At 39.2% G+C, this 15,137-nt stretch overlaps 3 protein-coding genes across 8 annotated transcripts in view; 1 reads left to right on the forward strand and 2 right to left on the reverse strand.

The window, feature by feature from the left end:
- LOC133575696 (uncharacterized) overlaps window positions 1-15,137 on the forward strand; it is a 459,465-nt gene that overhangs the window by 355,325 nt on the left and 89,003 nt on the right. The gene's annotated exons all lie outside the window — the stretch shown is intronic.
- LOC133575736 (major histocompatibility complex class I-related gene protein-like) overlaps window positions 1-15,137 on the reverse strand; it is a 222,947-nt gene that overhangs the window by 69,373 nt on the left and 138,437 nt on the right. The window lies entirely within an intron of this gene.
- LOC133575710 (major histocompatibility complex class I-related gene protein-like) overlaps window positions 1-15,137 on the reverse strand; it is a 55,978-nt gene that overhangs the window by 9,027 nt on the left and 31,814 nt on the right. For 2 of the 3 annotated variants that reach the window (XM_061928491.2, XM_061928490.2), the window contains exons 2-3: window positions 13,212-13,430; window positions 1,900-1,926 (exon numbers count right to left, since the gene is read on the reverse strand). In XM_061928491.2, the coding sequence (XP_061784475.1) occupies window positions 1,900-1,926; window positions 13,212-13,430 (246 nt within the window). Of the gene's footprint in view, window positions 1-1,899; window positions 1,927-8,035; window positions 9,417-13,211; window positions 13,431-15,137 lie in introns of those variants that run through there. The other variant, XM_061928492.2, reaches the window with a different exon arrangement.

The following is a 15,137-nucleotide window of genomic DNA, read 5'->3' on the forward strand; positions in this document are numbered from 1 at the left end:
GGTGTTTATATATGTTTAAGTATTTGGCAGACGCTTTTATCAAAAGCGACTTACATAAAAAAATACATATAAAACAATCACTGCAAATATTATCATTTAAGGGAAGAATGTAATAGAAAATATCAATACAAAGTGTCAAGACAGAATAAACTCTCTGCTGCTGCAGCAACAGAGATACAGTCTATAAGATATATAGATATCTAATGTATTCATACATTGTTTATGTAGGATATACGCATGTATATATAACCTAATCATATTGTTTCTTCAACTTAAAAATAGCTTACCGTTTTTATCCCCCTTCTCTGGGATTATATTCCCAGTTTTGATCTCGGACGTCTGGTCACTTATAGCGTATAAGAATATTATATTACTGTTAAGCAAACTATGAATAATAAAACATGTGTCTGTTATCATAGCTACACGTATGACAAAAAAGGGGGTGACAATCAGTGGTATTCAGTGAGGTAAGATGAATTAAATGCGCTGACAGTTCATTGCTCCTGCCAAATGAATTGCACTGAGTGGAGCGGATCACCACTCCAAGATGGCGGCCACGCGTCTCGTCTGCGCCAGTAGGCAGTAGCGCTCGATGCTGCGTCTACTTAGAAGATGTCTATGGTTATAACGTTAGCAGTGAGTTTGCAGCCTCACTGATTTAACTACACAGCAAATAAAAGTCACGTTACTTAGCCAATAAACGTTATCTTACATTCAAAACTTACCCTTCTTTGTGCAACTTCAAATGTCGAACGAAGTTGGAAGTTGTTGCGTCTCCGTCTGTAATATTCGAACTGCGTGATTTGCATACGGCAATTCGTTTTTGGTTGACCAAGTCGTAGTTTTTATACCCGAACGAAACCAACTTTGGCATAATTGTTTATCACTGGCACGTTGTTTGACAACTCTAGTTCATTGGTTGTCCTGCAATTTGATTGGATGAATGCTGCGTGATAAAAACCACGTAGATCTAATTTGATTGGCTGTTGTACTGACAGCACACCAGCTGACAGGAACAACATGCTGATCGACACAGACGAAGAAACTGAAAAATACGGAGCGCTCCCAAATAACTTTTTAAGCTTTGGATTTTGGGGAAAGTGGCAAGTCATGTCAAGTCATGTCAAGTCAAAAGGCTCAAGTCCAAGTGAAGTCACAAGTCATTGATGTTAAAGTCTAAGTCGAGTTGCAAGTCTCTTCACATTTTGTCAAGTCGAGTCTAAAGTCATCAAATTCATGACTCGAGTCTGACTCGAGTCCAAGTCATGTGACTCGAGTCCACACCTCTGGTAACTGGATCTGTGTACTATTATTTTATTTTATTATTTGGAGAATTTTCTTTTTTTCTTTTCTTTTATTTCTAACTGAATCTGTGTATTATTATTTTATTTTGTACTTTTGAAAAGAACCCCAGGAAGACTAGCCTGGCGTTTGTGCGTCGACTAATGGGGATCCTCAATAAACAATAAACAATAAACAAACAATAATCCATTCATCCATTTTCCTACCGCTTGTCCTTTTGGGGGTCAATTATATCCATTATTTCAGAATAAATCCCAACAATAGAGTAATTTTTGTGTACATTAAATGATTCTGATCTACATCTCATCTTATAACTGATACTACTGATTGTTTCCTGGATTAATTATTGTTATTTTCCTATTTAAAAGTGAAACCGGAAATGCTCAAGTAAAAAGTTTGATGTAGTTTGCTGTTAAAGTGAGACAACTTGAACAAGTTTGACTCATGAAAAGTTTGAGCAACAAATGAAGATGCAAACTATTGACTGATTGATGTTGGTGAAAAGAGAAGAGCGTCAATAATAATGAGAAGAAGTATTTAGGATGAAATGAGCATGTAGGAATGAGGTGTATAAAGTTGTCAAGAAAATGGACTTACCAGGCGTCACGCTGTGTGTTTGTACAACTAGGAGAAAGAAGAAAAGCAAGTTCATCATTAAATGTCACAAGTGCACAAGTCAATAAAAAAGTTTCTAGTTTTAATCCTCAGAGAAAAACAAGGCGACGACAACTTGCTTGACGAGTAAACATGAAATGACGCCAAGGCGGAAACGAGCTTTTATATCAAATCGGGAAATCACGTGACTTGAAATAAGTTTCTGGAGGCGGAGACAAATATTTGACAGCAATGCAGTTCCTCCACTGCAGCTAACACATGAATATTAACAAAATAAAAGTCATATTACAAGAATAAAAGTGAATCTAGCGAGGGTGACGTCATGTTTTTTGAAGCAGCTTTATTATAATACACACACAAACTTTATAGGAACAATACACAACAACAAGATGAACATTTTACATAAGTCATATTGTAGCGTCTAAGCGTTTAAAACACTCTTTTAAAAGGACAAAAAACTATTTTATTTGTTATTGTTTGTATTTTTGTAATAATTGAACATACATACACAATGCACACACACATCAAGGCACTTTCAACACAATACGATTCAATATTTTACAGCAAGTTAAACAATTACGTAGGAATATAAAAGACATCAAATTAAATACAATGCTCATTCCAACCAGACTTTGGAAAAAAAAAGACACAATACAAATGAGATTAAAATGAAAATACATATATAAGTAAATAAAATAAATAAAAAACTGGGCTTGTTTAAAACAACTTTAATGTATCCAATAAAGATATTAATTTAAGGCTGTTTGTACTTTTTACCATTTTCCAAGATTTAATTAATATTTTTATGTAGGAAATTGGCTTTCACTTTAAGAAAGCGACTTTTGTGTATGAAAAATCTAGCTCGCACGAGCTGGGTTGCATATGACGTCAAGGATCCTGGCCGGAACTTTGTCTTCTGTACCGCAGGGGCGTCACTAGCTTTTAAGGACAGGGGGGGCTTAGCCCCCAGGAGATGCACAGGATGCGAGCGAACGTTACGCGCAAGCACAAAACTTCACAAACGGCAAACAAAGACAAAGAAATTATTCATTGTTATTATTATTTTTTTTTTTTAAATGCACGGGACGAAATGAAATGCTCCCCGGGACGATGGCCTTTAACCATTTGTTTTCTTTTTCTTTTTATGTATTTATTCATTTAACATTTTATATTAAATGTCTTGTTTTTTCCTCCCTCTGAAAATCCTATGAAATGTTTAACAAGCCATCCTATAATAATACAACAGCTATTAATGTAACAATACAATAAAACAAATATATTTAATGATGTTTTTTTTTCATTATTTTAACAATAGGCTAATTTTTATTACTTTATATAGATTCTACAAGAAACACAAAACTTAAAAACTAAATTATTTACAATTGCACACACAAGGTTTTGTGCAGCTTAACTCATTGTAAAGGAAGATAATGTGCTTCGTACACCTGCAGGACCGCAAGCAAGGTCGCAGAGAAAATGCGGACTGGAATTTGAGTGATGTGGGCATTTTCTATATGAACAAGTGGAATGGATTGGATACCGACGCACTAAAGGGGCTCTCTACCTTACGCTACGAAGTGAGGGGAAACTGGGTGAATAATAACAGGTTATATGATTATTTATTTAAACTCATATTCGGGCCACTTTATAATGACTATGCCGGCATGTATTTGTAAAAAAAAACAAAAAACACCAAATTATTTAAGGGGCCTTAAGAATATTTTAGGGGGGCTTGAGCCCCCCTAAAATATGCCTAACAACGCCAATGCTGTACCGTAAGCCGATAATCAATCAATCAATCAATAAATCTCTCTCTCTCGTTGGGACTTAAACTTTAAAAATGATACCAAATATATATTTGAATGACTCACTCATTTTTTAATCATCACATCAAGGATTGTTTGTTACATTTGTTTACCTTCATAAATCATGTGCTGTGTGTTGATAATTGACAATATCCGAATGCAGCTGAGATAGGCTCCAGCACCCCCCGCGACCCCAAAAGGGACAAGCGGTAGAAAATGGATGGATGGAAACGAAGAGAAACATTTTAATTGTTTCATCTTTTATATAGGCATAAGGCATTTCAAGAAATACAATATTAATAACTATATATGTATATGTCAATAATAATGTAAGATGAGGGTGTCTTATTGATGTACTCTTCTCTTATTATAAACAGGAGGCTGCAACAACACACAGCAATTCCACTCAATCTAGGCCAAGCTGGCATTGAACCCAGCAAAACTGGAAATGCCACAGCACAAGACAACACTGCGATCCTCCCTATGACGGAGGACTCGGAGGACAACATTCCAGATGCCTTTGACGTGGTGCCAAGAGTTCTTGTCCAGCATGACTATGCCAACTGAATACCACCTCAGACTTGTCCCTTACCGGACAACCGTGTCACATACATTGGTGGCTGGGTGGTAAGAAACATTCTCACCAGGCTAACGTGTCACACATGTGGATTTGTCTTAGTTACAGAAGCTCTACCGACTGACTACACACAGTCATACCACTTATTAAAATTAGAGATGTCCGATAATGGCTTTTTTGCCGATATCCGATATTGTCCAACTCTTAACTACCAATACGGATATATACAGTCGTGGAATTAACACATTATTATGCCTACCCTATTTCCTTAAATTAGCGCACCGGCGGTAATTCATTTAAAAACTCTTCTCACCTCTTCTTTCCAAAGGCATGCGGTAAATTTCAATACGGCTGATTTAAACATTACCAGACCCATTAAGTACATTTGCACAAAGTATTAGTATCGAACCCGTATTGCCGATACCAGCCTGGATTTTACTCGGTATCGGATCTGAGTAAAAATCAGTGGTATTGCACATCACCAGATTCTGGGAGACACCTTTATTCAGGACTTTGCCCAAAAATGGCAGGTTTGATATGGGCAGATTGTTGTTGTGGCATAAAGACTATTACTTTTACAATTACTAAGGTTGTATAATAAACATATTTACCAGTCCTTAAAAAATGATTGGTGTTTACGGCGGTCACTCACCCTGTCTCGTCAACACGTACATGCAGAGGCAGGTGCACACGTACAAAAGCAGTCCAAGAGAGGAAACAAACAATTTGCAATCATGTTATTGTTAAGATAGATAAGAGAGTTAGCTACCGCTAACTATCCAAATCGCTATTATTAGCTAACAGCACCCAAAGCTAATGCATGTGTTACGTACGTATGTAGTTACACCATTACGGCCTAGAAGCTGAAAGAAGGAGGGATATGCTGTGTGAAATAAATTGGAAAGTTAGCGCCCTCTAGACATCTGTGTAAATGTTGCTAACAGCCCCTTTAAGGCCTTTGGAAATGTTCCAGTCTGAAGTGAGACGTTAACTAGATGAAGGACAAACTGCTCAGAACAGACTTTAGAAATCTAGTGGGTAAGTCATCAAGGTGTGTATGTTAATGTTACATATGTGCCGTCTCCAAGCAGAAGAAACTTTGACTTTGGCACATTTGTTCTGTCCATCTGACGCTTTGTGCTGACTTCACACATTTTATAGTTTTATTTTTGTTTATGATAGTCAGCCACATTTGGCAGTTCTGCCTTGCATGGGTTAGATTCCAAGCCAGGGTTAAATTCCAAGCCAGGGTTGGATCAGGAAGTAAAAACTAAAGCTGAAACAAGTCATGTGATTGACTCGCTGTGGCCAAAGTACTAAAAGTGGGAGGAGGGGAAAAGTGTGAGGCTGAATCTTCTGGTGGCAAAGCATCCAAGAAAAGGAAAGTGAAATGTGAAATTAGACACGGTAAAGCCAAACATTGACTGGACGCTTGATCCAAGCTCAAATCTAGACTCCAAACATCCCTGAACAAGCTAGTCAGGTTACTTTTAGACCTCCACCCCAGATCACACCTCACTCCTACCCACTTCTCCAAAGTGGGCTGGCTCAGAGTGGAGGACGGAGTAAAACAACTTTTACTGAGCCTAGTCTATAAAATCCGCTACACCTCCCTGATACCAAAGTACATGTCAAACTACTTCCATAACGTAAATGACCGCCATAACCACAACACCAGGGGGAGCTCCACTAACCACGTTAAACCCAGATTCCCATCTAACAAAGGTCTTAACTCATTCTCTTTCTATGCCACATCAATGTGGAATGCACTCCCAACAGGTGTAAAAGAAAGTGCATCTCTATCCTCCTTCAAAACCACACTAAAAGAACACCTCCAGTCAACTTCAACCCTTGACTAACACCCTCCCCCCTCCACATCCCACCTCCCCGGATTGTAAATAACCAAATGTAAATAATCAAATGTATATACTTGTTCCTTTGCTTTCTGAACTCACTATGTTTTTCTGCTCGCTGTACATATCCTACTAAGTCAGACCTACACTGTTTCAATGTCCATTTCTCTGATGATGCAATTGTTGATGACTGAAGTGCTGATATCAACTAAACCCTCCTCATCACACCCCCGGATTATAAATATTGTACATAATGTAAATAATTCAATGTATATACTCTGATGATTAACTTGTGTGATGACTGTATTATGCTGATAGTATATATTTGTGCCATGAATTGATTAACGTGGACCCCGACTTAAACAAGTTGAAAAACTTATTGGGGTGTTACCATTTAGTGGTCAATTGTACGGAATATGTACTGTACTGTGCAATCTACTAATTAAAGTCTCAATCAATCAATCAAAAGAGCCGCTTAACCGCAGTGACCATCATGAAAGATAAAGATGGTACATTTCAACATGATAGGATCTGCCGCTATGAAAATTACTGAGTTACCTGTTACATCTCAGGGCAACAGGTGTGTACTTGTGGTTAGGGACTACTTTACACGCTATGTCAACCTTTTCCAGCGTGCCTTTACAGTAGCAACATGTATGTTTGAGGACTATATCAGACAACATGGGTTGCCAGAGTGTAGTCACACAGACCAGGTAGGCAATTTGAGTCACACCTTGCAAAAAAAAACACTTTGTAAAACCTTGCTGGAATAGTTACCTCTACTGCCCCTCAGTGGCCGTTAGAAAAGATGCATACATTTTGTGTTGAAGTCCTTAAAGGGGAACATTATCACAATTTCAGAAGGGTTAAAACCATTAAAAATCAGTTCCCAGTGGCTTTTTTTTTTTAAAGTTTTTTTCAAAATTTTACCCATCACGCAATATCCCTAAAAAAAACTTCAAAGTGCCTGATTTTAACCATCGTTATAAACACCCGTCCATGTTCCTGTGACGTCACATAGTGATGCCAACACAAACAAACATGGTGCATAGAACAGCAAGCTATAGCGACATTAGCTCGGATTCAGACTCGGATTTCAGCGGCTTAAGCGATTCAACAGATTACGCATGTATTGAAACGGATGGTTGTAGTGTGGAGGCAGGTAGCGAAAACGAAATTGAAGAAGAAACTGAAGCTATTGAGCCATATCGGTTTGAACCGTATGCAAGCGAAAACGACGAAAACGACACGACAGCCAGCGACACGGGAGAAAGCGAGGACGAATTCGGCGATCGCCTTCTAACCAATGATTGGTATGTGTTTGTTTGGCATTAAAGGAAACTAACAACTATGAACTAGGTTTACAGCATATGAAATACATTTGGCAACAGCATGCACTTTGAGAGTGCAGACAGCCCAATTTTCATCAATTAATATATTCTGTAGACATACCCTCATCCGCGCTCTTTTCCTGAAAGCTGATGTGTCCAGTTTTGGAGTTGATGTCAGCAGGCCAGGGAAGCTAGGGTCGACATTCTTCTCTTGATCATCTTCGGTGGCATAAGGGACGTTGTGAGCCAAGACATCCAGGGGGTTTAGCTCGCTCGTCTGCGGGAACAAACTGCCGCCATTGCTTGCCGTGCTACCGAGGTCCTTTGTCCCTGAATTGCTCACACACTCCGGCAGATTCATTCGGGGTCTGGCGGCAGATTTCTTTGACTTTATGGTTGGAAATGCATCTGCTTTGAGTGTCGCAGGATATCCACACATTCTTGCCATCTCTGTCGTAGCATAGCTTTCGTCGGTAAAGTGTGCGGAACAAACGTCCAATTTCTTGCCACTTTGGCATCTTTGGGCCACTGGTGCAACTTGAATCCGTCCCTGTTCGTGTTGTTACACCCTCCGACAACACACCGACGAGGCATGATGTCTCCAAGGTACGGAAAACAGTCGAAAAAACGGAAAATAACGAGCTGTTTTGACCCGGTGTTTGAGGAAAATAGCGGATTGCTTCCCGATGCGACGTCACGTTGTGACGTCATCGCTCCGAGAGCGAATATTAGAAAGGCGTTTAATTAGCCAAAATTCACCCATTTAGAGTTCGGAAATCGGTTAAAAAAATATATGGTCTTTTTTCTGCAACATCAAGGTATATATTGACGCTTACATAGGTCTGGTGATAATGTTCCCCTTTAAAAAGTAACTACAGGACAACATATAAGACTAGAAGATGAGAAGCACTACATACAACATCAATTATACATTCATATTAAACATGCTGGGTTTTTAAACTACATTTTGCACATTTTAAATCCCTGCAGCTTCCATGACTGCTACACACTTGTGTCTACTGACCTGATTCTTAAACCTGAATGTTTTATCACACAAAGGCTTTCTCTCCAGTGTGTGTTCTCATGTGTGTGGTCATGTTTTGCTTTGTGGAGAAACTCTTCTTACAAACAGAGCACGGAAAAGGGTTCTCTCCAGTGTGTGTTCTCATGTGTGATATAATCCCGGGCTTAGTGTTGAATCTTTTAACGCAAGCTGAGCAAGAAAAAGGTTTCTCCCCAGTGTGTGTTCTCATGTGTGTGGTCATGTGATATTTTCTGGAGAAACTCTTCTCACAAACAGAGCAGGTAAAAGGTTTCTCTCCAGTATGTGCTCTCATGTGTATAATAAGTTCATACTTAGTGTTGAATCTTTTAGCACAAGCTGAGCAAGCAAAAGGTTTCTCCCCAGTGTGTGTTCTCATGTGTGCGGTCATGTCAAGCTTTCTGGAGAAACTCTTCTTACAAACCGAGCAAGTAAAAGGTTTCTCTCCAGTATGTATTCTCATGTGTTCTCTAAAATTGCTCTTCTTTCTAAATGATTTCCCACATTCAGAGCAGTCAAAGTGTTTGTTGTTAGTGTGATGTCTCGTATCACCTTTAGACTCATTTTTACTCTCCAAAGGTTTTTGGATGTGGTCACTGTGATCAGAAGAGTCTGACATCATGTGGTCCATGTCTGACAGTGGAGCAAAGACGCTGTCTGGTTCTGACTTTAAATCTTCACAATGCTCTCCATCAGCTTCTGTGATGTGTTGACTTACAAGCTCCGCCCCTCTGTTCTCCTCACTTTGACTGTGATGAAGCTGTAAGGACTGAGCTTCATCTTCATCATGAAGCTGCTCCTCTTTAATGTGGGAGGGGGCCTGTAGCTCCTTCTGTCCCACACTGGTGTGCCACTCCTCTTCATGACTCCCCGCTGACACCTGCTGGACGTCTGCAGAACAAATGAGGTGTTACTGTATTGAAGTTTGCAGTATTCAAACTATTGACATGTGAGCTAGGCCAAATAGAGATTGATGGGCAAGCTACCTGGACAATGTAGTAAGCTAAGCTACAAGTTACTCTCAATTAAATGTAGCTAAGCTATCCTCAGAGAATTGTAGCAAGCTACACTGCAAAAGTAGCTTGCCACATCAAAGTTCCATTTAACAGCATTTCTATCTATTGGCCTGCATGTATAATATCAATGTTAATGTAACTGAGAGTGTAGAAATGGACCCAGTGAGGGTCCATTGCTGTTAACTATCTGTCATTTAGCTGGGGACACCTTACAACTACCTCTAGGGGTCCCCGCACTCCACTGTATGCATTCATGTATTTGTTCTTGTATTTCTACCCTTCTTGGAGACACCAACAAGGAAAATGACCTTCCATATGAGGAGGTGTGAACAAGTGATGACATAAATCATGGTCCCAATAACATTGCATCTAATAGAGAATGTCTCATTTGCACCCCTGCTGGTGACATCTATCAAAATGAGGGTGGTCCCAAAAAGGAGGAATTTTTCAAATTGACTCTGTGTCGGTTCTAAAAGTGCTCCCCTTCTGGTCAACATATGAAATAACAAGTGTGTAAAAAATTGTGAGTGCTTCTCCTCTAGTCAACATATGTAATAGCAAGTGTATGTAAGAAATTGAAATGTGCCCCCTTTGGCCAAAATGAATTTTAAAAAAGTATATATATATGTATATATATATATATATACACTCCTCTCTGAGCTGCCACCTTATCATGGTAGAGGAGTTTGCGTGTCCCAATGATCCTAGGAGCTATGTTGTCCGGTGGCTTCATGTCCCCCTGGTAGGGTCTCCCAAGGCAAACTGGTCTGAGGTGAGGGATCAGACAAAGAGCAGTTCGAATGCTGAAGAAAAATACAAACGAAGGACCCAGATTTCCCTCGCCCGGACGCGGGTCACCAAGGCCCCCCTATGGAGCCAGGCCCGGAGGTGGGGCACGATGACGAGCGCCTGGTGGCCGGGCCTGTCCCTATGGGGCCTGGCCGGGCACAGCCCGAAGAGGCAACGTGGGTTCCCCCTCCAATGGGCTCACCACCCATAGCAGGGGCCATAGTGGTCGGGTGCAATGTGAGCTGGGCGGAAGCCGAAGGCAGGGCACTTGGCGGTCCGATCCTCGGCTACAGAAGCTAGCTCTTGGGACGTGGAACGTCACCTCGCTGGAGGGGGAAGGAGCCTGAGCTAGTGCGTGAGGTGGAGAAGTTCCGGCTAGATATAGTTGGACTAACTTTGACGCACAGCAAGGGCTCTGGAACCAGTTCTCTCGAGAGGGGCTGGACTCTCTTTCACTCTGGCGTTGCCAGCAGTGAGAGGCGACGGGCTGGGGTGGCAATTCTTGTTGCCCCCCCGGCTCAGAACCTGCACGTTGGAGTTCAACCCGGTGGACATAGTGAATTTGCAAACAGCTAAAATGATACACAAAGCAAACTATAACCTGCTAGCCAAGAATGTACAACAATTCTTCTCAACAAAAGAGGAGAAATATAATCTTAGAGGAACATTTAATTTAAAACATTTGTACGCACGTACAACACTTAAGACCTTCAGTATATCAGTATGTGGAATTAAATGATGGAATGGATTAAGAAATAAATCAAACAATGTACTAATATAATCCACTTCAAGAAACTCTTCACACTTAAAGTGTTTACAAAGTACAAAGAAGAAGATAAACATTCTCAAATGTTTTCATCCATTCATCCGTTTATTTTCAAGATAATCTTACTCATCTCACCATATGAAATATAACTTACTTCACCGAGTATTATATTTATTTTTATTGTGATTACTTATGGAGTATATTGTGAATAAATTGAGAACAGGAAGTGAACAAAAGTTTTAGCAACTGTTATGTAAAGGAAAAGGGGTAGGATTAAACAAGCTCTGCTTCTTCCTACTCCTTTTCCAACATGTTGAAAAGACAAACTGGAAATTGTGATGCATCATGTTGTATACATGCATGTGTGATGTATCATGTTGTATACATGCATGTGTGATGTATCATGTTGTATGCATGCATGTGTGATGTATCATGTTGTATGCATGCATGTGTGATGTATCATGTTGTATGCATGCATGCATGTGTGATGTATCATGTTGTATGCAAGCATGTTCAAAATAAACTCAAACTCAACTAAACTCAACTTAACTAACACTTGGTCGATATTCAAGCCACAAAATGCAAATGGAGTATCGTTGGTGTATTTTGGATGGTTATAGAGGACCTCCCATTGGCTCCATTGCAAGTGGACTTTTATTTACATTTATGAGTTACAATTAGGGCTGGGTGATATATGGAATATAACCGATATATCGTGGGTTTGTCTCTGTGCGATATAGAAAATGACTATATGGTGATATTGGAGTGTACGTTCTCACACAGTTGCTTTTAGCTGCAGGCATTACACTACAGGCTCTTCTCACTCTTTCTTGTCTCTCCTTCTCACAGAGACATAAAACAAGCGCACCTTCTTACATACGTCACAAACTGTCACGTGTGCAACGTCATACGCTCTCACGGAGCAGACAGGTAGCGGCACGGTAATGTTAGCTGTGGTGCTAACGGAGTGGTGCTAGTGGTAATACAAGAAAAAGAAGGTGCGAATCTGGTAACAAATTAAAGAATATTTAATTCCCCCCAAAAAACAGCACGGGGTCCATCGTCTGGCGGTGGTTTGGCTTCAAGCGGGAAGATGTTGAACAGACAACAGTACTATGTCAAGTATGCGGCAAAAGCGTTGCTACAAAAAGTAGCAGCACTGCTAATGTGTAGCATCATTTGAAAAGTCACCCGCTAGAGAATGAAGAGTGCTTAAAACTCCGCATGTCAACATCTCCGTTCAGTGCCACACCCACAAAATGCCCAAGCAACCATTTCCACATCAACTAGTCAACAACAGAAGGAGATAACGTCCGCATGAACCTACCACATAGTGAAGGACATACACTATTTGATTTCCTATTATGCAGCTCATTTTTATTTGACACTTATTGAAATATCTTGTGTGACATCATGCACAAAAGTGCACTTTATTTGTTTTAAACTATTGTAGTGGCGTTCCATACAAAAAGTGCACTTTAATTTAGTGTTGTTTTGATATGTCATCTTAGTGACATCATGCACAAAAGTGCACTAATAGCTTGTTTTAAAATGTCTCTGACAATCTTGCACTTTCTGTTTTGGAAATGACATGAATGTTTGTGCCACTGCTTAATAACTCTTTAATAAATACACTTTTAGTTGTGATTTCCCTCTCTGCATGAAAGTTTAAAAGTAGCATATATTAATGCAGTATGAAGAAGAATGTTTTAATGTAGACACATAGAATCATCATACTGCTGTGATTATATGCATCAAGTGTTCATTCAAGGCTAAGGCAAAATATCCACATATATATGGTGTATCGTCACATGGCCTAAACATATCCACATATTAATAAAAGGCCATATCGCTCAGCCCTAGTTAGAATATGATTTTTTTTTTTTTTTATATCCACTGTCATGTCTTTTATAATGATTGTGAACGATAGAAAAAAATTCCCCAAAAAAAGTGCAGTTCCCCTCTAAATTCCAGTGATTAGATTTAAGACTTTAACTCTATGAGCATGAAGTGATGAAGCCTACTTGGATGAGAGGACAAACGTCTTCTAAGACAAAGTGAACAGTCCAGTTGTGATGGATTGAATGCCCTGAGAATAAAATGATATGTGCTTACTTGGACTGTGATGAAGCTGTGAGGACTCAGGTGGTTTGTCTTCATGCTCTTCAGTCTTCACAGAGACAACAGTCAGTGGAAACTTGCTGAGATCAGCCTCCTCCTGCCCTAGAAGAGACTCTTCCTCCTGAGTGATCCACACTTCCTCCTCTTCCTCTTTAATGTGGGGGGGCTGTGGCTCCTCCTCTTCCTCTTTAATGTGAGGGGGCTGCTGGACGTCTGTTGGGTAAATAAGTAAAAAAGATAAAGAGAGAATATAAATAGTTTTGGACTGACACTGTTAACACAGTGACATTATTTGTGTTATTTCCTGTGTTGTGTTAAAAGTGTGTAGCAAAACAACCAATAAAAACACAGAAATACCTCCTTTTTTCCTCAAATTAATTCAAAAGTGGTACAGTGAGTACAAACACAGACTTGGAAATTTGATGGGGGGCAATTTTAAAAGTTTTTATAAGTACGAGGCAGCATTGATTGAGGCATTCTTAACTTCACTGATGTAAAGTGTGTAAATATTGACATAGTCATTACCATGACTTCAATATCATGGAAATAAAAAGAACCTAATTCCAAAATCACTTAAAAAAACATTCATGGTATGTTTTTGTCATCATGCAAAATACTTTTTTGTGGTCATTTTGTTGGCTGGGCCAAAAGGAACTTTTAACAAAAACATGTTTTACTAAGTGGTGTTTTATGGAGTATCTCCATCAACAATTCCTCTTTAGGAATTGGAGACCATCTACGACACGCTGAAGGAAAGTCAGTCACCTTTATGTTCTTTTAATAAATCTAGTGTTGACTACTTTGGTTATTGGAAATAAATGTTTACTTTCACTTATTGATGCATGTAGGTCAGAATCAGTAAGTGAAATTATAACTTTAATTAGATTTGATTACAGTATAAAATGTATTTAGTGAGTGTGTGAGTTTTGTGTAAACATGTTGATACAGGTTTACATCTTCTTGGGGACTGGAACACAGATATGTCCTGAAAGGATGCACTCATTTTTAAAACCTTCACTAAGCTGTGCCACCAACATTGCCTCACTTAGCTCATTAAGCAAACTACCAGGGTGAGTGAGTCCTTTTAAACCTTCATAGACCTCGTTGTTACTTCTGACCAGTCGAAGATCACCACAAGTGGAACTACTGTATGCGGCTTAAGTGATCATTCCATGATTTTCTGTACCCGTAAAGAACATAGAACTGAGGCTGATGGCCATAAAACAAGCAAAGATAGAATCCTCAAGACCTAGACTAGCAAGGCTTTCAATGACAAACTGGCACATTAAGACTCGCTCCGTACTTGCAAGTACACAGGTCTTTGGGTCAATTCCTAACCTCAGAAAAGTAAATAACTTCACAGTCAAAGTGGGTGACAATATTATAACAAACAAAAATGAGATTACCTATCTTGGCTGCATCGTAGAGATTAATCTCTCCAGGGAAAAAATGAATACTAAGGTAGTCAAAGAATCAACCGACGAATTATGTTCTTACTAGTGTTGTCCCGATACCAATATTATGGTACCGAGACCTGTACCAAAATGTATTTCGATACTTTTCTAAATAAAAGGGAACACAAAAAAGTGCATTATTGGCTTTATTTTAACAAAAAATCTTAGGGTACATTAAACATATGTTTCTTATTGCAAGTTTTTCCTTAAATAAAATAGTGAACGTACTAGACAACTTGTCTTTTTGGAGTAAGTAAGCAAACAAAAGCTCCTAATTTAGTCTGCTGACATATGCAGTAACATATTGTGTCATTAATATTCTATTATTTTGTCAACATTTTTAAGGAAAAGTGTTAGAAAATGGATTATTAATCTAGTTGTTCATTTACTGTTAATATCTGCTTATTTTCTGTTTTAAAATGTTCTATCTACACTTCTGTTAAAATGTAATAATCACTTATTCTTC

Source organism: Nerophis lumbriciformis, linkage group LG33, assembly GCF_033978685.3.
Source record: "Nerophis lumbriciformis linkage group LG33, RoL_Nlum_v2.1, whole genome shotgun sequence".
Classification (NCBI taxonomy): domain Eukaryota; kingdom Metazoa; phylum Chordata; class Actinopteri; order Syngnathiformes; family Syngnathidae; genus Nerophis; species Nerophis lumbriciformis.